The 23,541-nt window shown below is 37.3% G+C and overlaps 1 protein-coding gene across 4 annotated transcripts in view; it reads right to left on the reverse strand.

Annotated features, from left to right (window-relative positions):
- ARFGAP2 (ADP ribosylation factor GTPase activating protein 2) overlaps positions 1-22,511 on the reverse strand; it is a 722,347-nt gene extending 699,836 nt beyond the window's left edge. For 3 of the 4 annotated variants that reach the window (XM_044082689.1, XM_044082691.1, XM_044082688.1), the window contains exon 1: positions 22,381-22,511. In XM_044082689.1, coding sequence (XP_043938624.1) covers positions 22,381-22,452 — 72 coding nt within the window. In that variant the 5' untranslated portion in view covers positions 22,453-22,511. The remainder of the gene's footprint in view (positions 1-22,380) is intronic. The other variant, XM_044082690.1, reaches the window with a different exon arrangement.
- Between the last annotated feature and the right edge of the window lie 1,030 nt (positions 22,512-23,541).

Raw genomic sequence — 23,541 nt, forward strand, 5'->3', positions numbered from 1 at the left:
ACCATTAAGGAAAAAAAAAAGCACTCTATGTCCAGTAACTTCGCAAAAGTATACAGTGGATTTCTATCGCTAGCAATGCAGTGCACAAATGGGTGTGACCAAACATTTGAGTTTCAGACTTCATATCATTCAAAAACTAGATAATAAAGGAGTGGAGAGAGACTGGAGCAGTTGAGAGCAGGAGGAAAAGGCCAGTGGTAAGGGTGAAAAAGGATGAACAAAAACAGGTACAGGTGACTGCAATCTGAAGTAGATATGAACAGATATCACATAATGGGTCATATGCAAACAAGGGAGTAAACAAATACAGAATGAATGGAGGACTTCTAATTCTTAATTTTTTTTCTTCCGACTTCAATTTGCAGCAATGGTCTAACAGTAAGACTGGAAATTATATTTTTGAGTGATTTTAATAGTATGCATCATTGATTAATTAATTATGCTCCTAAATTTTAACTAATTAATGTTACAAATATATGCATCTGGAGCGTTTCTTCCTGGGCCTTGGCTGAAAATTGGCTTTGTTCCAAGTCGGACTGTCCCAGTAAACAAATGTTAAATAAAAATAAATCAATTGTGAAACCTGGGGGGGGGGGGGAGGTCATAATGGACAAACAGCTATTTCTCCAAAATGTTGGCTTATTTACATGATGGAACATTTTTTAATCAAGGTTTCATGGAACGAAATCAACATTGCTTACCACGCTATTAATTTGATTTTGGAGGACATGTTGTGACATTTCATTTACCTATGGCCACTTGGGAATTTTTAGTAGTGAAGCAGCCTAGGACTCCAGCAATTTTTAGAATTCTTAAGATCCACAAATCGCCCCCCTTAAGACCTACTGAAGCTCCTGCTGGGTCTAAAATGAAACCTTTGGCCAAATTTGTTGACTTTAGGCTTAAATCATTTACACTGGATAAGCAGCAAATACTAAAGGACTCTTAGCATTTTCTTGAGATTATGTCTAAAGCCATGTTTTTGCCAGAGGCCCTCTTTGTTACAATAGACAAAAACGTATTTTCTGTCATCCCCCACAAGGAGGGGTTGGATTGGTTTCATCAAGCTATGGTAAGGGGCACAGATGTGTGTGACACTTAAGTTAGCTTGATCCTCCAGTGTATGGAGCTTGTGCTAACTTTGTATACTATGAAGGTGAATATTACAAGCAACACAGAGGTGTGGCCATGGAGGCAGCTTCAGCTCCCACATTTGCCAACAAGGTATTGTGATTCTGGGAGACCTCTATGGTTTTAACTTCACCTTTTTCTTCTATGACTGGAGTTTCTCAGATACCTGGACAATATATTTATTTTATGGAAGGGCAGTTCAAAGGAACTGAAGTCTTTTTTGGACTTTTTAAACCTCTCCACCGACTTCTTAGAATTTACCCACCAATGGAACACATTCTATTGATTTTCAACATCGCATTGTACAAAAATTTCGAGGAACAAAGATACAAGTCCAACATTTTCAGGAAAAATACTTTTTTCAAATGCATATTTGCATTTCGATAGTCACCCTGAATGGCAGAAAAATAATTTGGTGAAAGGTCAACTGATCAGGCTTAGTTGATTAGTTTCTGATGACACCAAACTTGGTGAAGTGTTTAAAAGCAGGAGCTACCCACAAGGCATGTTGGACAATATTAGTAGTTTTCTGATACAGCATAGAAATTCTCAATATGGCTCCACTATACAACAACCTGGATCCACGCTGGGTCAGAATAAATACAATGATAAAAGTCCAGATAACCTTTCACAGGGTTTGATCCTGCAATACAGCAAAGACATCCATTCTTTGAAAAGTTCCATCAAAGCACACTAGAGTACTGTTTTTGGATGCCTCGGGTTAACCAACTAGTTGCGGCAACAACCTAAATTTGTTTTTAAAAATAAAAATTTCACAACCATCCTAGAAACAGGTGGGAATTATGACCGTTTCCACCAATGGTTGGGCCATGAAGCGGTGCGGAACCTGCAAACAGTGTAGATTTATTTTTGAAGGCAGTAGTTTTTCTGTGGAAGGTTTTCCTATATTGATTACAGTCATGGGCAGATCTGACTGCAATACTAAGAGTGTTGCATATATACAGCCTTCTGTCTATCGTGTCTAGCATTCTATGTAGGAAAGCCTACTGGACTTTTGTGGACAAGAATCTATCAGCACGTGTATACAATTGGTAAAGCCAACTCTTGTAATGCCCTTTACAAGCATTCTTTGGTGTGCAAGGATTTAAAGAAATCTGACTTTACCATTTTAGAGAAGGTGGAATGCCCGGAAAGTGGTGGTGATTGTGGAAACCTTTGTTGAGAAGAGGGAGCTTCACTGGCAGCTTTTATTAAATGACACTGCCCCACCAGGTATTAATGACATAATATCTATCAAGCCTATTTTGAAGATTGTCAGACTGCCTGTCACAGGACTTGCTTTTCTAAAATGTCTTTAAATAGTTTAATTGATCATATAAACTATTTATGAGTTTACTGTTTACTAATTTTTACCGCATCTGCTATTATGCTTTTTTTTTATACAATATTTATTTTTATATTTAATGGTGTTTGTGTTTAGCATGCATATATATTTGATGCCAGAAGTTTGGGAAGAGTACTTGGATTCTTTAGTGTGTGTATACCTTTAAATTTTTGCCAGGGGTTTTTGGCACCTTTTTTTCAGTGTATATAAAAAAGGAAGTAGAGATCACATTGTTTCTGAAGTTCCTTTTCAGCTGGAACTAAAGTGCTCAAAACTTTGTGCACTTAAAGACTCTCTTGTGTTCTAGTGCGGCTTTCTTTCCTGAGCTTGACAAATGCATGCCATCCTGTCTGAACATGTGTGCCCAAAATTACGCTCAGATGCTCTACACATTTCCATTTTTTTTAAAAAAAGGGACTTTTTCATGTAAATATGCCCAAAAAGTTTTTTCCTTCACAATGACCCGACTCTCTTCTAGATGTGACTGGTTAAAAATACATCTTAACACCTGTACAAGCTATGTTATCTAAGAGGGCTGCAAGTTCCCTACCAACAGTCAGAGTCCTTGCAGCTGAGATAATTTATACCAGTATGAATAAAAACAGATTCATTCTTCCTTACATTAAGGCATTGTAAGGCCTGTCTCACATCCTCTATTTTTGCTCCTGGCAACGAATATCGATTAATGATATGCTTATTTTCTCTGCAAATGTAAGTATCAGTTCCTCTAATAACAAAATCCAATTACAAGAATATCTATTCTGACGAGATCTAAAGAATCTCTTTCTTCTAATTCAGTAATATTGACTATTAAACTGTTACAAAGGAATGATCTTCATCACAGTCATATTAATCCTGCCGTTTTCATTGCTTATTACATTTGCAAGCATACAATTCTCATTTAGCTGGCTTTGTACATTCACAGCTTGAGTCATGTTGCCAATGTCGGTCTTTCTCCTCTTTATTCTTACAATAATGTTCTTCAGTCCTTCCATGTTCAATACTGATTTCTTCCCTCTCACCTGCTCCTTAAAGCCTTAATCCTACAAGGTAATGGTCAGTAAAAATGCTTTTTCTTCAAAAATCTGCATTAGTGAAAGCAAAAGAAAAAAAATCAGTGACCTCAAAAGCTCTATCACTTACAGTGTAAATACACCATGTGGGGAGCAAGTCATGTGAAGTTCTCAAGTTTGGAACCAATATCCTTAGACTTTGAAACAATACTGCAGCATTAAAAACCACAACATGCATTTCTTACTTTCTCCCAAATTCAAAATTAATGCCTCACATTCATGTGGGAAGAATTACAAAATTTCTGTTAGAACATCTTTACAGTACTATTCTGCGAAAAGAAAACTTTTTTCCCAATCTATTCAGAAGCCATTAACTGGCCACAAAACCCACGTATCTGAATGTATAAGCAACTGGCAAGCAGACAACTCAGTACATAATGTAGCATCTAGTGTTAGTCAAATTAATAGCCAAAGCAATTTGAAAACAGTTGACAATTACTCTTTTAAATCTGCTCGTTATAGCAAAACAAACAAGTGCGTTATTCACTGTCCAAATATTTATGTAGATGTTATGAAATCCTGTGAAAAAAAACTGTCACCCATCTACCATCTCCTCTAGATACATTTATTTTTCATTAAATAAAAAAAATATATACTATACTAGACAAATTCAAGACAGCCTGGCATTCACTTAGAACAGACAATGGCTCTGGCAGGCAAAGCTGAAGGTCATAAATTAGGAAACTTGGGAGGGGAGAGACACTTTTATAAGGAAAGTCTTTAAAGTCAAAAAATCTGAAAACACCCCTTTGACAGTCACGTTATTAGCATTACTTTTTGTTTTCTGATAGACAAACTGAAAACATCTATTCTAACCCACATTTGTCCGAGTACAAGTTACCTAGCACGTCTTGTTTCATGCCATTGACCGCAATAGCGTAATGAACAAAATCTCTTTGTAGTTACTCGAGATGAATAATATTGCAAATGATCAATGAGAACAAGTTAAGAAGCCATAACTGATCTTTTTCATACAATACGATATACAGCCATAAACTGATATACACAAAGTAATATATGGCACTGTACAGTCACAAATACTCCCATGTAGAAAAATAGACTTGTCAGGTTTTCTCTGACTGCAATTCTGGCATCTCCTTGAAGGATTTCAAAAACTAGGAACATTGCTCAGTTTATTTATCTCATTTCATTTCTTCAGAAAAATTATGTTGTAAGCAATGAACTTGAAAACCAACCGCAGCTATAGTCAGCTAATTTCAGTTTATTCTTACTCACTGCTTACTAAAATTCTTCAAGATAATTTTCCGACATGTTTCACTTCACTCATCCTTCCTAATACAAATATTTGTGAAAAGACACTATTGGCATAAAGTTCTCATTAGCTTTCTTTTCAGTCAATGCCCAAAGACTTACAACTATCTGTATGCTCTTATAAGTTGTGAATTTATCAGATTCATTACTACAGCTTTTCTATCCTTGGAATATTATCATACAAGTTAACAGTTAATATACTGCAAGAACTCATTTCATAATTTATATTGAAATGTTATGCTGTAAATTGACCAACCTTCCGGATCAAAGCAGAATAATTGCCATATCAATGAATATTTACTTAGAAAAACACTGCTGCGCATTACGATGTTTAATAAATCTTAGCATATTTGCCATATCAATACAAATTCACTGCCTGTCCTGCATTGTGACAGTTAAAAATGCAACAGCCACCCACACTTCACTTGAATGTAAATAAGGCTGAAACTCCCCCTTGTAATTGTCCATCTATTTTTAACATTTCCCATTCTACCTTCAAACCAACAAGACAGTCTGCTTACTTTTGTGCACGTTTCTTTTTTGGAAAGAGGCCAAAAAATGTGACAAATTGGGTAATTCCCCACTTGGGCACGCACAGTGTAAAATTATGCTGACTGCCAGACTTCTCTGACACAGCTCAAACTGTCTCTGTATTCCACAGATGCATTCATGAGGAAATATCAGAAACAAGAACTAAAATTCAGAGTGTCGCTTCACCAGATCGGGATTATTTCTTCCTTCTGCTACTGGTCTGTTCATTCTGAGAATTCTGTATAACCCAGTCATCACAGACTTACTTGCCCCTTGCACACTTTATGAATGGGTCTCCAGCTTATCATCTGTTCATGACATGGATATCATACCTCTCAACGATACACACCTTTGCAAAGCGTTCAGACTTTTGCCTAATATTTTTGGTCAGTTTTTCAAAACGTTGCATTTTTTTCTGGCAAATCATTAAAGACTTGAGGTCAGAGAGTGACGACAGAGTTTCAGAATTCACACCCTTCAGAAAATTCATGTTACTGCAAAACCTGTTACTCTATCAACTTTCTAAGTTTATAAGAGCAATATTTAAAAATTATCTCCATTTTTGGTCCTTTGTCCCCCATTATTTAAGGCTTTGGTCAGAGTTCTTGCTCTAACAGGTTGAGAGGTATGATGGATATCAAGAAATTCACCTCGAGAACCATGCTCAAGATGCAAGTCTTTGCATCCATCTCAAAAGCACACAAAGCTGGTTATCAGATATCCACTTAAATTTCTTAGTAGTGCATTGAGCTTCATCTACTCCATGTACTACCAACTACAGATGAAGAAAAAAAAAAGGGACACAAAATACTTTACTGGTTTTCAAAGCCCTCAAAAGCCAGTAAAGCATATAGCATTTTTCAGGCAGCAAGCAGAAATGAAATGTCAATTTGCAGAATGAATGGCTTTAAAACCTATTATAAGCAAAGTGTGACAGAACAAAGTTTTAACAGTTTTTAAAAGCCACTTTACTTTCTGCCACTTTTTTTGGTTAGTTTGTTTGCTGACTGGTACAGTTTACCAATAGTCCCTAGCATGAGACTCCATCTTAACTGTGCTTGGGTGTCCTTAAGATTTTACTAAAACACCCATATGTACTGTTAAGATAGGGTTACACTTAGGACCCATGCACTATATAACTCTTTGCTTAACTTTAACTATACACTACAGTGACCATCATCAGCTAGACCTCAGCTAGTAACTCCAGTATAGAGCACACTGTAAGAGCCTTTTGCATTTTATAGTTTTTTTGTAACTTGTATCATTCAGGTAATCCAATAGCATAAGCTGTTTTATGTGAGGTGACTCTTCTGGCTCAGCAATTAAACAATGCTGGACATGTTTTGTGGAGTGTGTGTATATGCGTATGTATGCGATCTATATCAAAACACCAAATTACCATAATGTTGACTCGCATAGCACGTTGCCAAAAATTTAAATGCATGAACTCCCGGTACAGCATATTTCACTTCCGGAAGATTAACCACTTGGCCACAGATAAGTAAAACACGAACCAAAACAAATTAAACCCACTAAAGTGGAGGGCTTCCCCCCAACTAAATACACGAACTCCAAGGTCCCACTACAGTGGAGAAAAGGGCAAAGATCTCCATGGTGGCCAAGTGGTTAGTTTCCTGGAGATGAAATACCCCATTCCGGGAGTTCGTTCATTTAAATTTTCAGTGATGTAGTCTCGCTGTTATGCGAGTCAATGTTATGGTAATTCGCTGTTTTGAAGGGAATCCATGTATGTATGCATGTGTATACATTAATCACACACACACAGTGTGTAGATATGTATGACAGGTGAAATAAACATAGATCGTAAAACATGACAAAAAAAAAAAAAAAAAAACACAATGCTTGAACACTACCACATATGCCCCCAAGCAAGCCACAGTCAAAAAGGATTCAAAACATCCGCCACACTTCAACCCAAAACTACATACATACATGCTACCAGAAAACACAAACAGCAACACAAGACACACAGACCAGCTAAAAAAGATCAAAACCTGAAAGTGTTTTTGGCAGGGGAGGCAAGCCCCCTGCATCCCCCACAATTCTACATATACCAAATCACCAAAACTGATTAAAGGAAAAGGCATACTCTCCTTAAACATTAAAAAACCTGCAATCAATAAGAAAAAGAAAAAAATGTGCAATAAACTAACTTGTCAATTGGGTATGCTTATGTAGAGGTGCTTTCCCCTTTCAGTGGTAAAATAACAGACTATAAATCAATACTAAATAGCAGATTCTTCAAATCAACTTCACTACCATAGTAAATCAACTAATCTGTCTGTACTGTTATTAGAATATCACAGCACAGTAAAGCCCACAAAATAAACAACCTGAGTAGATAAGCTCTGTGGAATAATCACACAGCACCTCCACAACACACTGTTCAGCCAGAAAAGATAAGAAATCATCCCAATGGGCTGTAAATTTATATTTATCAGGTAAAACAGTTGCCCCGATGCAAGTAAACCAAAATTACTTACATTAGTTTTAATTTCTTTTAAATATTACATTAGATTACCATCAGCTACCGTACTAAACAAGGATCTAAATCATTCATGAAGTCTTGGCTGAAATACAGCCACTGTATCGATTACGGTCTTCTTTCCTTACTACTTAACGATTTTCATAACTATTCAGAACAGGACTACTTACCTGGAACTACCCTATCAATTCCAATAGACACAAAATTGGACATGTTTAAACAAAGTGTGAACTTCACACCTACATCTACCATCTCCCAGGAGGACAGAGATTCTCTCTTAGACAAGAGGTTTGCCCCACAAAGAAAGGACAAGTGCAGTGTACTAAACACACAACCAAATATGAGGTGCAAGAAACCAAACATCTGATAAAAGAACCAGAGGATTTTACAGTTGTAAAATATGTGCTATTTAAAACAAATTTACAATGGTCATCCTCCAACTTCTTTACTTCTAATAGCCTACGCCCTCATATTAAACCGTGGAACTGCTGCTTCTGAATTTGGGTGATAGAAGCTTTATACCATAACCACTTGCTAGAGATCTATTACCATACCCACTTGCTAGAGATCTATTCCTCTGCTAATTTTGTGGTTTGTCACTCAAATGAGCATTTAGCTTTATACCATACCCACTTGCTAGAGATCTATTACCATACCCACTTGCAGAGATCTATTCCTCTGCTAATTTTGTGGTTTGTCACTCAAATGAGCATTTAGCTTTATACCATACCCACTTGCTAGAGATCTATTACCATACCCACTTGCTAGAGATCTATTCCTCTGCTAATTTTGTGGTTTGTCACTCAAATGAGCATCTGATGCATCACAAATCACTAAATACAACTGTTAGAAAAGAAGTGTTCTATACGATATACTTTAAAATATGTTTTTGCAGGGGAGCAGACCCCCTGTATACAAAATATGTAGGGTACTAACTTCATGGTCCCAAATCTGTGGGGAAAAGAACACATACACACACTAGCCACTGCCAATCTACACATACTCTTCCATACACACTTCCCTAACTTTTGATGAGGAATGACAACCATCACATTCTTTCTATAGACGTCTACACTTTTCTATCAACTGTGCTTCAGTCACAAGAGTTTGACCATTTGTGAATCAATCAAATGAGACTTCTACCAAATGACACACATGGGTGCTTTGTTACTTTGTTGAATGCATACGCAAACTGACAAAGTACAGTGGCAGCACTTTAAAATTGCACATTCTATTTAGTATTGCCAGAAGTTGAAGGAGAGCTCACCAGCAGTGCTGTGTGTGCGATCTGTGCTCGAGTGTAATTAAGGGCTAGGTAAGGGTAACGATTAAGTGGTCTGTGCATGCCAGTGTTTTTGAGTGCATATATGCGAATGCTTTTTGGGTTAGTGTTAGAGTAAGGGCTATGAAAGTGACAGAGTTAGGTCACACGAGCAAGGAAGTAGAGATGGGCTTTGCTAAAACTAACGCTACTACTACCCCAACCCTCAACATTTTCAAAAACCCCTTCCATAATAATACCCCTAATTCTATTCTCACAAATTATGGCTGTGTGGGCAGTTATCTTTTTTTTCTTTTGCAAGTTAGCAATCTTGAAAGGAAAGCCTTTGCATTCCCCATAGTTAAACTGTCGACATGCAAAAATAGATATGTGATTCAATGTTTCTGAATGATCACTGAGAAAATAAAAACACAGGTACACATATACACACACATTATATACAAATAAAACATTTTTTGTTAAAAAAGTTTACATGTGTACACACATTTATATACATACACACACACCCATCTATAAATATAGAAGTAAAAAAATTTACATGTGTACACACATTTATATACATACACACACACCCATCTATAAATATAGAAGTAAAAATATGCACATACAGGCAAACACACACAAAAGTAAAACAAAAACAAACACATTTCCAGCTCTGTGGTTTAGAATGATAATACCCTGACTGTGACTCAGAAGACCTGAATTCCAGTAGAGGCTCAGGCCCTGGAAGAACTTAGGATGGCAGAATGTAAAAAGGAGTAGCTAAGGTTCATCCATTATGGGGTGGGGGGTTTGATGGTTCCCAAATGGCTCTTCTGCTGCACTACTGCTAAGGGTGGAGGACCAGAGCATGCAAAGCAGGTGCAAATATTGGCAGGGATATGTGCTGTGTCTTCCCAACCCTGTGACCACAAGTCCTTCACTTCACAATTCTGTGTACATGCATAGAAAAAGGGCACTGGCAGTCACTGCAGTCATGTACATATATCAGGACAAGGTTAGTGTTTACCACAAAATGCACTCATTGCTCACATCCTAGTAAAGATGATTCTGTTGAGGCATGCACCAGGCAGGTCCCAGGCCTAACATAACTAGGAAGAGGATGAAGGTGTGCACTATACAGGATCAGGTGTGAGCAAGGGCATAAAGAACCCTCATGGCTGTCTAGCTGATGACCTCCTCTGGAACACTTGCCTCATACTGTGCTGGGTAATATCCCTAGTACAGGAATAGATGAGCCAAGTCTCAAAAAAGGAGTCTTGATGGTTGGCAGGTGTAGATCATAATGTAAAATGTGTGCTATATCTTTAACAATTCAAGGCTGTACATGCACATATATATTCCACATGTGCAAACCCTTAGTGCCATTTTGAAGGAGCAGCCAGGGAGTGAGCATACAAAATCATAGTCATTAGTTTGTAAACAAGTTACTTAAGTTAGAGTCAATAGACAACGGTAGTACTGTGTTTGTATGAAATAAAGCTGCTTGAACAGAACTCACAAAGACTCTACTCATGTCCTAGACACGAAAGTGACATGGTGTCAAAACCAGGATGGAAGAGAGAAGTATATTCAGAGCCATGAGGTGCAAAGACAACAGTGAAGGTAAAACAGAGAGAAAAGTGCACGAACACAGCCAGAAAGAATCAAAGGTAATGAGAAATCAAACTATTCGATACGAAAGACAATAAAGGGGCATTACAAGGGCGCAAACTGCATTATCAGGCAAGCAGAAAGTATGAAAAGTTTGTTAACTAAAGAAAATGTTTAAGATAAAAGTATTCGATGATACGAACAGGTTGAAAGCAAAATGAGTGTGTTCAAGTCAGAGCTGGGCATGTTTAGAGTAAAACGAGCACAAGAAAAGTATATTGTTTGTGAAAAGGGTTTAAATGGGCAAAACGAATATAATAAAGAAAAATAAAGGGCACATTAAGCAAAATAAAACGAGGCAACTGAAAAAATATATCTTTCTTGTCTGAAGAAATGTCAAGCAGAGGTCTTTATTTTGCCTCTGAAGAAATGTCACTGAAGAAAATGTCCAAAGGTAGACCAGACAAACTCCATACTACTGTATCGGTTATACTTTATTTGTCTCAGAACAAATTCTTGTCAAACAGTTAATTCTGTCAGAGTTATTTCAATTCTATTATAACACAGCTAGACAGATGACTAGACTAAGGCACACACAGTCTAAAACGTCACCCCCGAATGAAACATACTGTCTAGTTCATACACTCTTTTCAACCAATGTTATTTTTAATGTCCTTGTGACTTGTTCTTCTGGTTTCTGTCGTGTCATGAAAAAGTCCATGGTTATTTCATGCCCTTTTTTGGTCCTTGCTGCATCTGAAGACTTCACAAAAGTCTCTCCACGTCATCTTTGTGTCACTTGACCTGTTTGCATTTTATTTATTATTGCATCTGAAAGCCAAGAAACCCAACAGCTATATGTTATTAATATCCACGCTGAACAAAACTGTCCTTGCAAAGCAAGCATATTATTTTGAAAACTGCTGTTTGGCCTTGCACATTTCCTTTCGCTGTACACACTGTATATTGGGGAAAAGCATTTTAATTTACACAATATCTATCAGCAACTGTATGTGTTTTGGCCAAGTGCTGTGTTTGTGCATAACTGCGACTTCGTTTTGTATTAAGGGCATAACTAGAGTTATTCGAAGTATCTCAAAGTGTGTAAAAGTGCTTACAGTGTGTGCTTATTACTGTGCATGCACTTTGAAGAGTTTATTGTATGCAAAGTGCAACTATTTCAAAGTATAGCCATTTCGAAAAGTTTCTTGTGCTGGGTGTGTCTATTCGCAAAGTGACGCCATTACGCTTCTTGTACTGTAAAGAGTTGACTAGTAAGGTACTGCCATTTTGGGGACATTTCAGTGTGCTGAATGCAGTTATTCGCAAAGTGCAATTACTTCAAAAAGTTGAGTTTAAGGCAACAGGTGTTAGATTTATTCACATTGTGCAGCTACTTGGCATGTTTCTTACACTGATAAGAGGTGCTTTCTTACAGAAAAACATTACAAAAAGCATACAGTGCTCGTGAGTTATTCAGTCATATCGTAAAGTCCTCAAATGTTTCTTAAAATGATAAATGACTTTAGCATTTTCGCCCTTACCACATTACAAGTACCAAAACGCCAGAGAAGTTTACTTCGCAAAGTCCAGTTATTCGAAAGTGCTAAGTTTGTTTATCCGCATAATTCCAAAAAGCCCAACAAAGGTATAAGTTACGAGTTCTATGGCATTGGGCAATTACTGGTATTAGTTCTGGCATGTGGGAATGTTCATTTGCAAAGCCCTTCATGTGTGTTACTATGGCAGACAGATTTCGAAAAACCCTACCACTTATATTTGATCAGAGTATTGCAGACAGCTGGAGAATGCTTGAGCAAGAGTACAATATTTGTATACGAGAGAGAGAGAGACACGCGCAAGGGCATTCCTTTTGCTAAACCTAGCTGCGTCAGAGGCCATAGAAAGCGAACATTCATTTGTGTATGCACCAGCAGTATATGAAGAAGGTGCAGACCGCCATATTGTTGTACAAGTTGAATCAAGGAAAGACCCAGAGTGTTTTAAAGCGCAAGTTTAGAGAAATGTGTAACCCGTAGACAAATATTACATTAGAGTGGTATTTGTTTTACACAAGAGATCAGAAACCAGGGGAAACATTTGCAGCTTACATAACTGACTTAAGAAACAGAGCTAAAAACGTGTCGCTTTGGTGATTTAAAAGATGAGCCGATAAAGGAATTAACAGTGCTGCTGTGAGAAAGATTTTACTTTGAGACAGTGATTTAACGTTCAACAAGGCCATAGAGACTTGTCAAATCCAAGAGGTGACAGAGAAACACACAAGTATGCTTGCGAGTGACACGAGCATGGTTTCAGTTGGTTCCAGAGCACATGTAGATAGTATATAACAAGTGGCAAACAAAGTCAGGCCTAAGCACGTGGCAGCTACAGGGTTTCCAAAAATGGCACACAGCTTTCCAGAAAGTTCTAAGAAAGGAGCTTACACCAGCTCAGTGCAGTACAAGCATGAAATCAGCAAAACCCAAATCTAGCTTTGTTAACTGTCGCAACTGTGGTGTGAATCAGGAGTCTAAAAGAGAAACGTGCTTAGCATATGGTCAGCAATGTCACAAGTGTAAAAAATGGAATAAAAAGTTTTGCAAATCAAGTAAGCCTCACTCAGTTGTAAAGAAAGGTCACACAAAAAGGCAACTTGTTCAAGTAAAGCTGAAGCAGTCAACTTTCTATGTAGATGGTGCATCAGTGCTTGGTGAAAGAGTTGATGCAGTGAACTTCTTAACAAGAAGTATTTTGTACTGTCCGGATTAATGGAAAATCCACAGAGCTCAAAGTAGACACTGGTTCAAAGTGTAGTGTTATATCAGTAGACACATTTGCTAGCGTGAGAATTAACGAACAACTCAATGTGACAAGTAGTGCAAGACATGCTGCTTATGGAGGTAAAGAAATTCAAACAGAATGTTCTGTAGTGCTTTCATGTTATTTGGTCAAGAACTGTTACAAGTTGCTATTCTATGTAGTCCGAAAACCACTGCAATCTTTATTGGGCCTCAAAGATAGTTTAAGAATGAATCTTTCATTCTTTTGCTAAAAAAGTCCATCACATAAGTGCACTTCCCCAAGTTCTAATTTTTCAGAACCACTTTCTCGAGTATGCTGCTGATGTTTTCGATGACAAGTTAGGCAAACCTCCAATTGTGTATTCCATGAAGTTAGACCCAGAGGTCACTCCAGTAGTCACACCAGCAAGAAGAGTTCCAATAGTGATGCAAGATAAAGTTAAAGCTCAGTTGGATAAAATGGTGCAGCAAGATGTGATTTGTCCAGTCACAGAATCAATGGAATGGGTGTCGTCCATGGCAGCCGCTAACAAAAAAAGGCTCAGAAGAAATCAGAATATGCACTAACCCAAGAGATTTGAACAAAGCAGTAAAAAGACAATATCATCCAATGCGCACAGTCAAAGAGGCTGCAGATGAAATACGGAATGCCACTGTATTTTCTGTTTTGGATGCAAAGAGTTTGTTTTGGCATGTGATGCTGGATCACAAATCCTCATTTCTAACTACTTTTGTACTCCATCTGGCAGATACAGATTCCTAAGGATGCCATTTGGAATAAATTCTGCAAGTGAAGTCTTCCAGTGTGCAATGGAGCAATTTTTTTCAGGTTATCCTTGTGCCATAACAGTAGATGATCTACTGGTTGGAGGCAATGAAGCAAAGCATGACAGAAACCTAAAGAAAGTTCTAGACAGAGCATGTGAAGTAAAACTTAAAGCTCAATCATCTGAAGTGCAAATTCAGACTTCTAGAAGTTACCTATGCAAGACATTTGTTTACAAGTACTGGCTTGAGACCAGACCCGACCAAACAAGCAGCTACTCTTGAAATGTCAGCACTAGATAATGTGAAAGCTTTACAGCGTTTTCCAGGCATGGTTAACTATTTAGGCACATTTATACCAGACTTCAGTGAGTTGACAGCATCTTTAAGAGAGCTCACATGCAAAAATGTTGCATGGTCATGGCTGGAATAGCACCAAAAGGCATCTGAAAACCTCAAAAAAGGCATCTGAAAACCTCAATCAGAAAAGTGCAACCCTACCTACATTAAGATACTATGGTGTTCATGAACAAACCAGTTACTCTTTTCCTGTGATGGTTCAAAATTTGGTCTAGGCGCAGTTATACTTCAAGAGGCCAGTAGCCTAGGCATCTAGAAACACTAATGCAAACTGAGATGCAGTACGCTCAAACTAAGAGGGAACTTTTGACAACAGTATCTGCATGCTCCAAGTTTCATGATTATATTTATGGTCGAGCTAGTCAGACAAACTGATCAACAACCTCTAGTTACTATTCTAAAGAAGCCTATGCATTCCGCTCCAGCGAGATTACAAAGAGTGATGCTCAAATTGCAAAGGTACAAATTGAGAATGGTCTACTCTAGGCAAATTGCTTTATCTGGTGGATACTTTATACAGATCTCCCAGGATTACAACACAACAGCTTGATGCAGAAACTTCTGACTTTGATATGATGTCAGTGTGTAATTTTTCCACCACTAGCTTTGATGAGTTAAGAGATCACACTCAGATTGAGCTTCTGCAAAATTGGATTAATCATTATATTAATGTCAGATGGCCATCAAAGCACTCATGTACCACCTGAAGTGCAAACATTTTTCTTACAGAGAAGAATCGTTGATGGAAGATGGCATTATTTTCAAAGGTCATGAAATTGTTGTTCTAGCTTCCTTATAATAAGAATACATCCAGATTTTGCATCGTGGTCACCCAGGATCCACATCCACCAAGAGAAGAGCACAAGAATTAGTATTTTGGCTTTCGTTGCCAAAAGACATTGATAAGAGTTCTTTCTTCTTGTTCAGTATGCAATAGCACCAGATAGCTGAAGTGGTTCTCTTTGCAAATGCAAAGTCCAGTTCCTGAACTACCTTGATCTACTGTAGCAACTGATATGTTTTAGTGAAACAATCAACACTACACTATTTAGTTCTGGTACATTCTTATTCCAATTGATTTGAGACCGATCTATTACCTAACCTAACCTCAACTGCTATTACAAAGTTGAAACGTCATTTCTCAGTTAATGGTAGTCCACACAAACTTTTTTTTTCTAATAATGGTACTCAATTTACTAGCCAGTTGTTTCAGAAATTTGCAAAAGACTGGAACTTTGTACATGTCATTAGTAATCCTGAGTATCCTCAGTCCAATGGTCTAGTTGAAAGAGCAGTGCAGAGTGCAATGCAATTACTTGAAAGGTCAAACTGTGACAAAACTGATGTGTTCTTGAATTTGCTTAGTCTCAGAAACGCACCTCGTGATGATATTCTTGGCTCACTTACCCAAAGACTACTTTCCAGGCAAACTAGAACTACGTTACCCATTTCTTCAAATTTGTTGCAGCCTAAATCTACACTAAAACCATCAAAGCTCAATTGTTTAGATTTCTGGATTTTACGCTTCTTAGTTACAACTGATCGAGCAGATTACTTTGTCCGTTGAGGTAAGGAGAGACGGTACAAATCCAGTCAACAAAAAGATTTGATCAAATAGGACAGATTACAGGCATCAGTGCCAAGCTGAGACCTTACTTAGTAAATTCTGAAGGTATGGAGAATAGGAGGAATCGCAGACATCTTCTTCATCTACCAGAATCATCATCATCATTGCAATCACAACACTGTATTTGTGATGCGAACTCTAACTTGAAGAGGGAGTCAGACATTAATTCCAGACCAGAATGTGTTCAAAATTCTGACTATTCCAGACAGTGATTTGTACATTCTACAGGTTAATCATTTACAGAAACTATTCCAGTTGCTAAGTCTAATACCCCATTTTATGTCACACTATATGTATGGGTATCTAAACCAAGTGTGAAATACGCAGCAACGTGGACTTGATTATATTCTGTAATAGCATGATCTATTTCTCAAAGAGGGAGGTGTAGATCACAGTGTAAAATGTGTGCTATATCTTTAAGAAGCATGCAAGGCTGCACGTGCACGTATATATTCCACACGTGCAAACCCCTAGTGCCATTTTGAAGGAGCAGCCAGGGAGTGAGCATGCAAAATCATAGTCATTAGTTTGTATACAGTAGTAATGTGTTTGTATGAAATAAAGCTGCTTGAACAGAACCCACGAAGACTCTTTATTCATGTCCTCAAGCGACAGCAAGCAAGGGGTAAAAGCACTTGAGGGGAGGGGGGGTAGTAACAGGACAGGACTTCTGCTATCAATCAACAGGACTTAATAGTTATCCAAGCACTTTCTGATGGATGACTGTTGAAGGACAAGTTGAGAACGTCACAATTAAACTTAAAAAGCAAGGCTGATCAAAGTGATACTTTGATACCTAACAGAAACATATGGATTCTGAGGACAGCTGCCCTTCCATATTCAAATCTCTAACCACTAGCATAGTGCTGAAGGGTGAATGTACTGCACATCAAGCAGTGCTGTTGAATAACAGACTACAAATGACACTGGAAAGATGCAGTTTCACGGGAAGGTACTGGTACCACTGACTCTATGGTCTACCAATGTGTTAGCTAGCAAAGTCAACACAAAATGCTTATGCGAAACTGAAGCATTACAAAAATGTATAAATTCAATGTCTAATGCATACTAGTAATGAAATATATAGCTCATCAGTGACTGCCACTTGAATAAGGCATCAAAGTATAGCATAGATTAACCGAGTTTAAAGAAAAAGAGGGAAGAACTGAAAACATATGAAAAATCCAGCATCACATCATATCACAGGTACATGAAAATACATAAACAAGAATCTGACAAGAGATTCAAATGTCCAAGAAGGTCATTCTTGATTATAAGAAAATAAATGGCAAAATACAAAAAAATAATAAATAATAATCATCTCTGAAAAGTTCACAAAGTGTTGACTCAAAAGAAATGTTATATATGCACACACACACACACACACGAATGATTACTTTCTATATGCATAAATGTAGTCAAGAAAAAGGGGAACAAAAACCCTGACAAAGTCACAACACAGTAAACAAGTTAATCTTTCTAGAACATGTAGTCAAGAAAATGAGACAAAAAAATGGTGGGTAGAAGATTTCACATTTCCAAAGACCACATCAAGTGATAAATAAAAATAGGGAAAGCAACACAAACATCTACTTTCTTTCACTGAAGTAAACTACACAGGTAGAAAATTACAACCATGTTTAACCCACTTAGCAAATGCAGCTACTCAGACACCCTGACAAAGTTGTATGTGCATATATTTATAGTATTCTCTTCAACCGTAGTATATTTTGAAAGTCTTCACAGCAATACTTTTGATGTTATAGCTAAATCACATGTAAGAACATTTTCTATTAAAATACAACTCATTACACAAAGTATGTCAAGTATGGCAGTCTGCAAAGACAGACTTGTCTGACAAGACAAACATATTACAAAGCTGGTACAAATTATGAAAAGCAAGCAAACTACTTACAAAATTAAATTAGATTGTTTGTTGACTGCATTTCTTTTGAATTGTCAAAAATGAATTATTGTTTTGCAGCCCCCCCCAGGCCTTCACTAAAAATTGGAATTTCAGTTTCCAGACAGATTTCCTGATATACAAAAGCGAATACACAAAAAGAAAACAAAACTGCATTTCAACAACAAAGAAACACAGAATATAAAACTACTGTAAATAAAGTGATAAAACTACTGTAAATAAAGTGATAAAACTACATTAAAACTAATGAAAATAGTTAAGGATTTCTGGAAGAGAGAGGGAACTGATTGTTAGCAAAGAGAAATTATTACGCCCATTTCAATTTCCATATTTAAAATTTGAAAAAGTGACAGTGTCTGTACATCAGATATGATATATTTTAGTTTTTCCAGCACTGGGCTCTACAATCAACATTTTAAAACTGTCTTGTCTGCAACTAGTGTAAAAAAGCAAAGAATACAATCTCCATTTTCTGATCTGGGAATAATGTCCCAAGCATAACACTTAATTGGTAAAGTTTATTTCACCGCTAATCTTCGAGTAACTGTATCGGGTCTACTTTATTAACTCGAACGTTCAAAAGTTCGAATGCATAAAGATAGACACATATGCATCAAACTCTTCATTCGAAAGTTAATAAAGAAAAAAAAAAAGATACAGGCGGGGCAAGCCCCCCTGCACCCCCCACTACTTAAATATACGAACTCTGAGATCGCATTACATTGAAGTAAATGGAAATCTCCACCTACAGAGATTTCCGTTTACAGTTTGACGCATATGGTTCGGTCCATATGTATTCGCGGTTTTACGCTTTCCCGTAAAGTAGACCCACGGGATCACTCCACTATAACTCTCAACCATATTCTACAGCTTTTAATACAACATGACCTACTTTTTGGCAATTTCTTGTAAAACCAAGCTACAAACCTCCCATAATAAGTAATGAGAGAACTAAAGTTGATGAAACATCTTTAGCAGAAAATATTAGTTGCCAAACAGCACAGAGCTACAACATAGCAATAAGTACCCCTGCCCACAGTACTGCAACTTCACTGTTTGCAGCATATAACACTAAATAGGGTTCAGGGGGCAAAACATTTCCTTTTAACATTCGATTTGCTGTGTGCTGTTTTAGTGACTCATTTTTTTGACTGGTTGGGTCTTGCCAACCGTGTACTGACCACCTTTTATATAGCCCCATAAATAATATAGGCATGCCAGAGATTTAACTCGATATAGGACTGCAACTATTATTTTTTAAATGTTCAGTGATCCTCATAAACCATTACTTTATTAAACTCTGCAAGTAATGTACGAAACTATTCAACCTGATAAAGATATCACAAGAATCCAATTTTTAATTGTGTCATTCTAAAAGGTGTCACGGTTTGGCTCTTTGCTCCTAATATTTTGAAACTTTTGTTACAGACACTTGTTGCAACAGGTTCAGAGACAAGTCACTGACCAATGAAAATCTGGCATATGGAATTATGTTATTCCCTAAAAATAAATCATGTTTTACTGTATATATAGATATAAAATATCTCCCAGGCCACTTTACCCGTACAATAAAGCTTACTACCAACAATAAATAACTAAACTTTTTATGGTGATTTTAGTACATCTTTAATTTACCCTATTACAGGAGCACAGGCTTGACCGCAGTGAATTGTCCTTGTAAATTTTGCCTTCTTTGTAACTACAGTCCGTGAATAACAATATTTAAGAGATGTCAAGAACCATTTCTTCATTTCATATTTAGTTCAGCTATAGTGTATCACATGACAGATTACTCTATTTCTGCAACAAACTCTTCATCAGATCATTCATTTTCCAATATCTACTTCACTTACTCTAATCAGAGTCAAGAGGAGCCAGCGCATATCCTTGTTCAAAGCATCCTTTGCTTCTCCAGTGAAGTAGTGTTTTTCTCTCTAGCTTCAATTATCCTCCAGTCCTATTTCTCAACTGCACGTTTCAACACTCTTGCATTCTAAGACCACATTCCCCAGAAGCAACTAAAACTATTCAGTGAGAAACATCTCACAACTACCTTTTCTGCGGGATATGCAGAACAGGTCCCATAATAACAAGATTTTGCTTCTAAAGATGTACTTCAGATGTCTCCCTACTAACCACCTTCACTTTCATCCATGTACTTTTGGATCTAGGCCTGCAGAATTTGACAATATATTATAAAAGATTTAATAAGCTAGTACTGTGAGAAAGGCAATTATGCATCAATCTGACCTGTCAGGGGCAAAATGACTTGAGGGGTTGTGGGTGTCTAATGTATACAAGGTGGGTTGCATTGAATGTGCCTGACAGCAACGAGTTGAAATTGATTACCATGGCATTTGTACCCGATCACAATCGTCTCAGACATACTAAGTTAAAGAGGCTATAACTAGTGTGTACAGCCTGTGGATGAAAGTGAATCATCCCTGCAGCCTTATGAACACAGATAAACACAGATCTTGCTTGGTAGAGCTACTGTGCGTTTGTGTGAAGGAAGCAGAAATGCATTAATGAGGCCTTCAATTTTTAAATCTGATCAGTCAGGTGTACACAGTTAAAGTGACTACAATCACTGGGTACATGATATTTTTAATGGCCCACTGGCATTCAATTCACAGCACACATACACATTTGTCTTTTTTTTTTTCAGAATGTTGTTGTTGTCTTTCGGCTTTTCCCGGTTAAGGGTCGCCACAGCAGAACTCCGGTCCGCTAATGATTAGCAGTAGATTTTCATGAACGCCGAGGTGCCAGCTCGACGTTCAACCTTCAACGAAGGCACGCCCAATTACGCATGTCTTTCAAACGGCCGCCCAACCGCAGGGAGGGCATGCAGACTCCACACAGAATGTACTCCCCGCACTCCAGCAGAGAATCAAACGGGAGAATCTCTTGCTGGGAGGCAACAACGCTACCGCTGCACCACCACAGACTTTTTTCAGCATGACAAACCATATAAATCATTTCAGTGGGTTCTTGGGAAATCTAAACGCTGATGAGGCATATGAAAGTTGTATACAACCAGATATTCACTTGAGATGTAAACAGGTGAGAAAGTAGGTAGAGTTTGACATTTTCTTGATTTGACTGCAGGAATGGACTTAGTAAGGGTGTTGGTACAAGAGCAGCATTGTTTTGTTGATAGGTATAACTTCATCAAGATTTTAAAATATAGATGGGAAATGATTAGAATAAGAAGGTGCCTTAGGCTTAGTAATTGGATTGTTACAAGTGCAGGACTATTCTGTTGACAAGTATGTTTTCAAGGGAGTTTTAAACAATATAAGAGATCTGATACTGCTGATGTTTGTTGGGAGAAAGTTCCATACACAGATATATATATATATATATATATATATATATATATATATATATATATATATATATAGTGTGTGTGCACGTGTGTGATTACTTGCAGATATGGCAATCTTATCAAGGGACTGCTCCAGTTTAGCTAGCTGAAAGAACTAACTGTAGGTTAGAAAAGACTGACAAAGCATACAGTGGACTAGGGAGCAGAGACATTTGAGCTATGTATGGTCTTACCTGTATTGTCTAATAGAAGCTTTGACTTTATTTTTAAAAGTCCTAATTTATGGATGCTTTTTTAAACTGTGCATTTAACATGACCAAATCATACTTTGTGGTCAATTAATATACCTAGTATAACCCCAGTGTTGAGATCTGTGGTTGAATATTTTTACTGCTGAACTATTCAACTGTAGAATACACCGCCAAGCTGAAGATTCAAGTCATCTCTAATACAAGATTCCCACTAGATACTGAAAAGCTCAACTTCATTCTAATATTAACGTTAAACTTAACTCTGATCACCACCTTTAGAACACCCCAGGTGATCCAAAGGCACCCACTATACACAGTTTCTTCAGACAGTCCAAAGCTTGTCTTGTCATGTGCTCTTTATTAGCATATATATATTTAAATAAAATACTACCAAAAGTAACACCGTTACGTACCAAGACTTCCAACTACTTTGACAGTAATCAGGTATTATTAATGCTAGTCCTTTAATAAGACCCCCGGTCACTACCAAATAGTGTACTGTCTGTCACGGGAAGGTGACACGTTTGTGCTCTGGCTCTCTACACTTCAAACTCATTAAAATGTCAAAGTTACATTAATACGTACCTTATTGGTTGGTACAGAACGAAGTCGTCGGAAAATACTGTTTAATTCAGTCTTAGTAGGGTCTGCAGCCATCTTGCCTCCTTCCCAAAAACTAAACGCAAAACTACAGATGCTTATGAGGGCCAATCAGCAGCAGGGAACATTTTGCTCCCGGTAGCGGCGTGAATAGACCAATCAGTTCCAGGGACGGTTTGGAAGTGAAGTATAGCGGGACCAGCATCAGCTGAGAGGAGGGTGTAGCCAATGATGTCTGAGATCAATGATTTAGAGTCGGGGACCAAAACGGATTGTAGTGCAGGGTTACCAGCTGTCCCACGCTGCAAGGGACAGTCCCTCTTTGGGCAATTGTGTCCTGCAAAAAAAAAATTGTAAAATTGGCAAATATCTTGAGATTTTAAGACAACATTATTTCCTATATTTTATGTAATAGTTGCATAAAACAGTTATTTTGCATCTGAAACACATAAATGTTATAAGTAACAGAATAAGCAAATAAAATGCTACAAGAATAAGCTTTTATTTAGGCAAAAAAAGTGAAATTCTGTCCTTTGTACTGGCCGTGGGTATGTTTCGGCCTGCAAAATCTGACGTTGGTACCAAAAATGTCCCACTTTGGGCATCTGAAAAGGTGGCAACCCTATAGTGGAATAGTAATACAATTCTAATCTCTTTAGAGAAATTATTTGCAGGTAGTGTATTCACAAATAGAAATATCTAGGGTCTTTTTTTCAGTAGAATTACCAAACATGGTATTTATGAATTAAATGAAAACTGGATAATAATCTTTATTCCTTTCAAAGTGCTTATACACAAAAGTGATTTTCAGAAGTGCTGAACATTGTATACATTTTGTATTACGTTTTAATGCCTGGGTGATTTTGCAATACGTATTATATCTGTTAGGGCATTATTAACTTCACACAGTTGTCAAATTGTTCCTGGATATGGCCACGATAGCATCCAGTGCAGTTGACCATATACGTAATACATTTGTCAGCATAGCTGTTAACATCTTATTAAAGAAAAAAATCAAGAAAAATCTGTGAGACTTCGTAGACAGTGGTACTGTTAACCAGAGAATAAGAGAATGTGAATTAACATGAATATTCTGAAGTAAAAAAACAGGTTTATAACTCTTAATTATTTAAACTATTAAGTATA

The sequence above is a fragment of the Protopterus annectens genome, chromosome 9.part0 (assembly GCF_019279795.1).
Source record: "Protopterus annectens isolate FY-2018-M chromosome 9.part0, PAN1.0, whole genome shotgun sequence".
In the NCBI taxonomy this organism is placed as follows: domain Eukaryota; kingdom Metazoa; phylum Chordata; order Ceratodontiformes; family Protopteridae; genus Protopterus; species Protopterus annectens.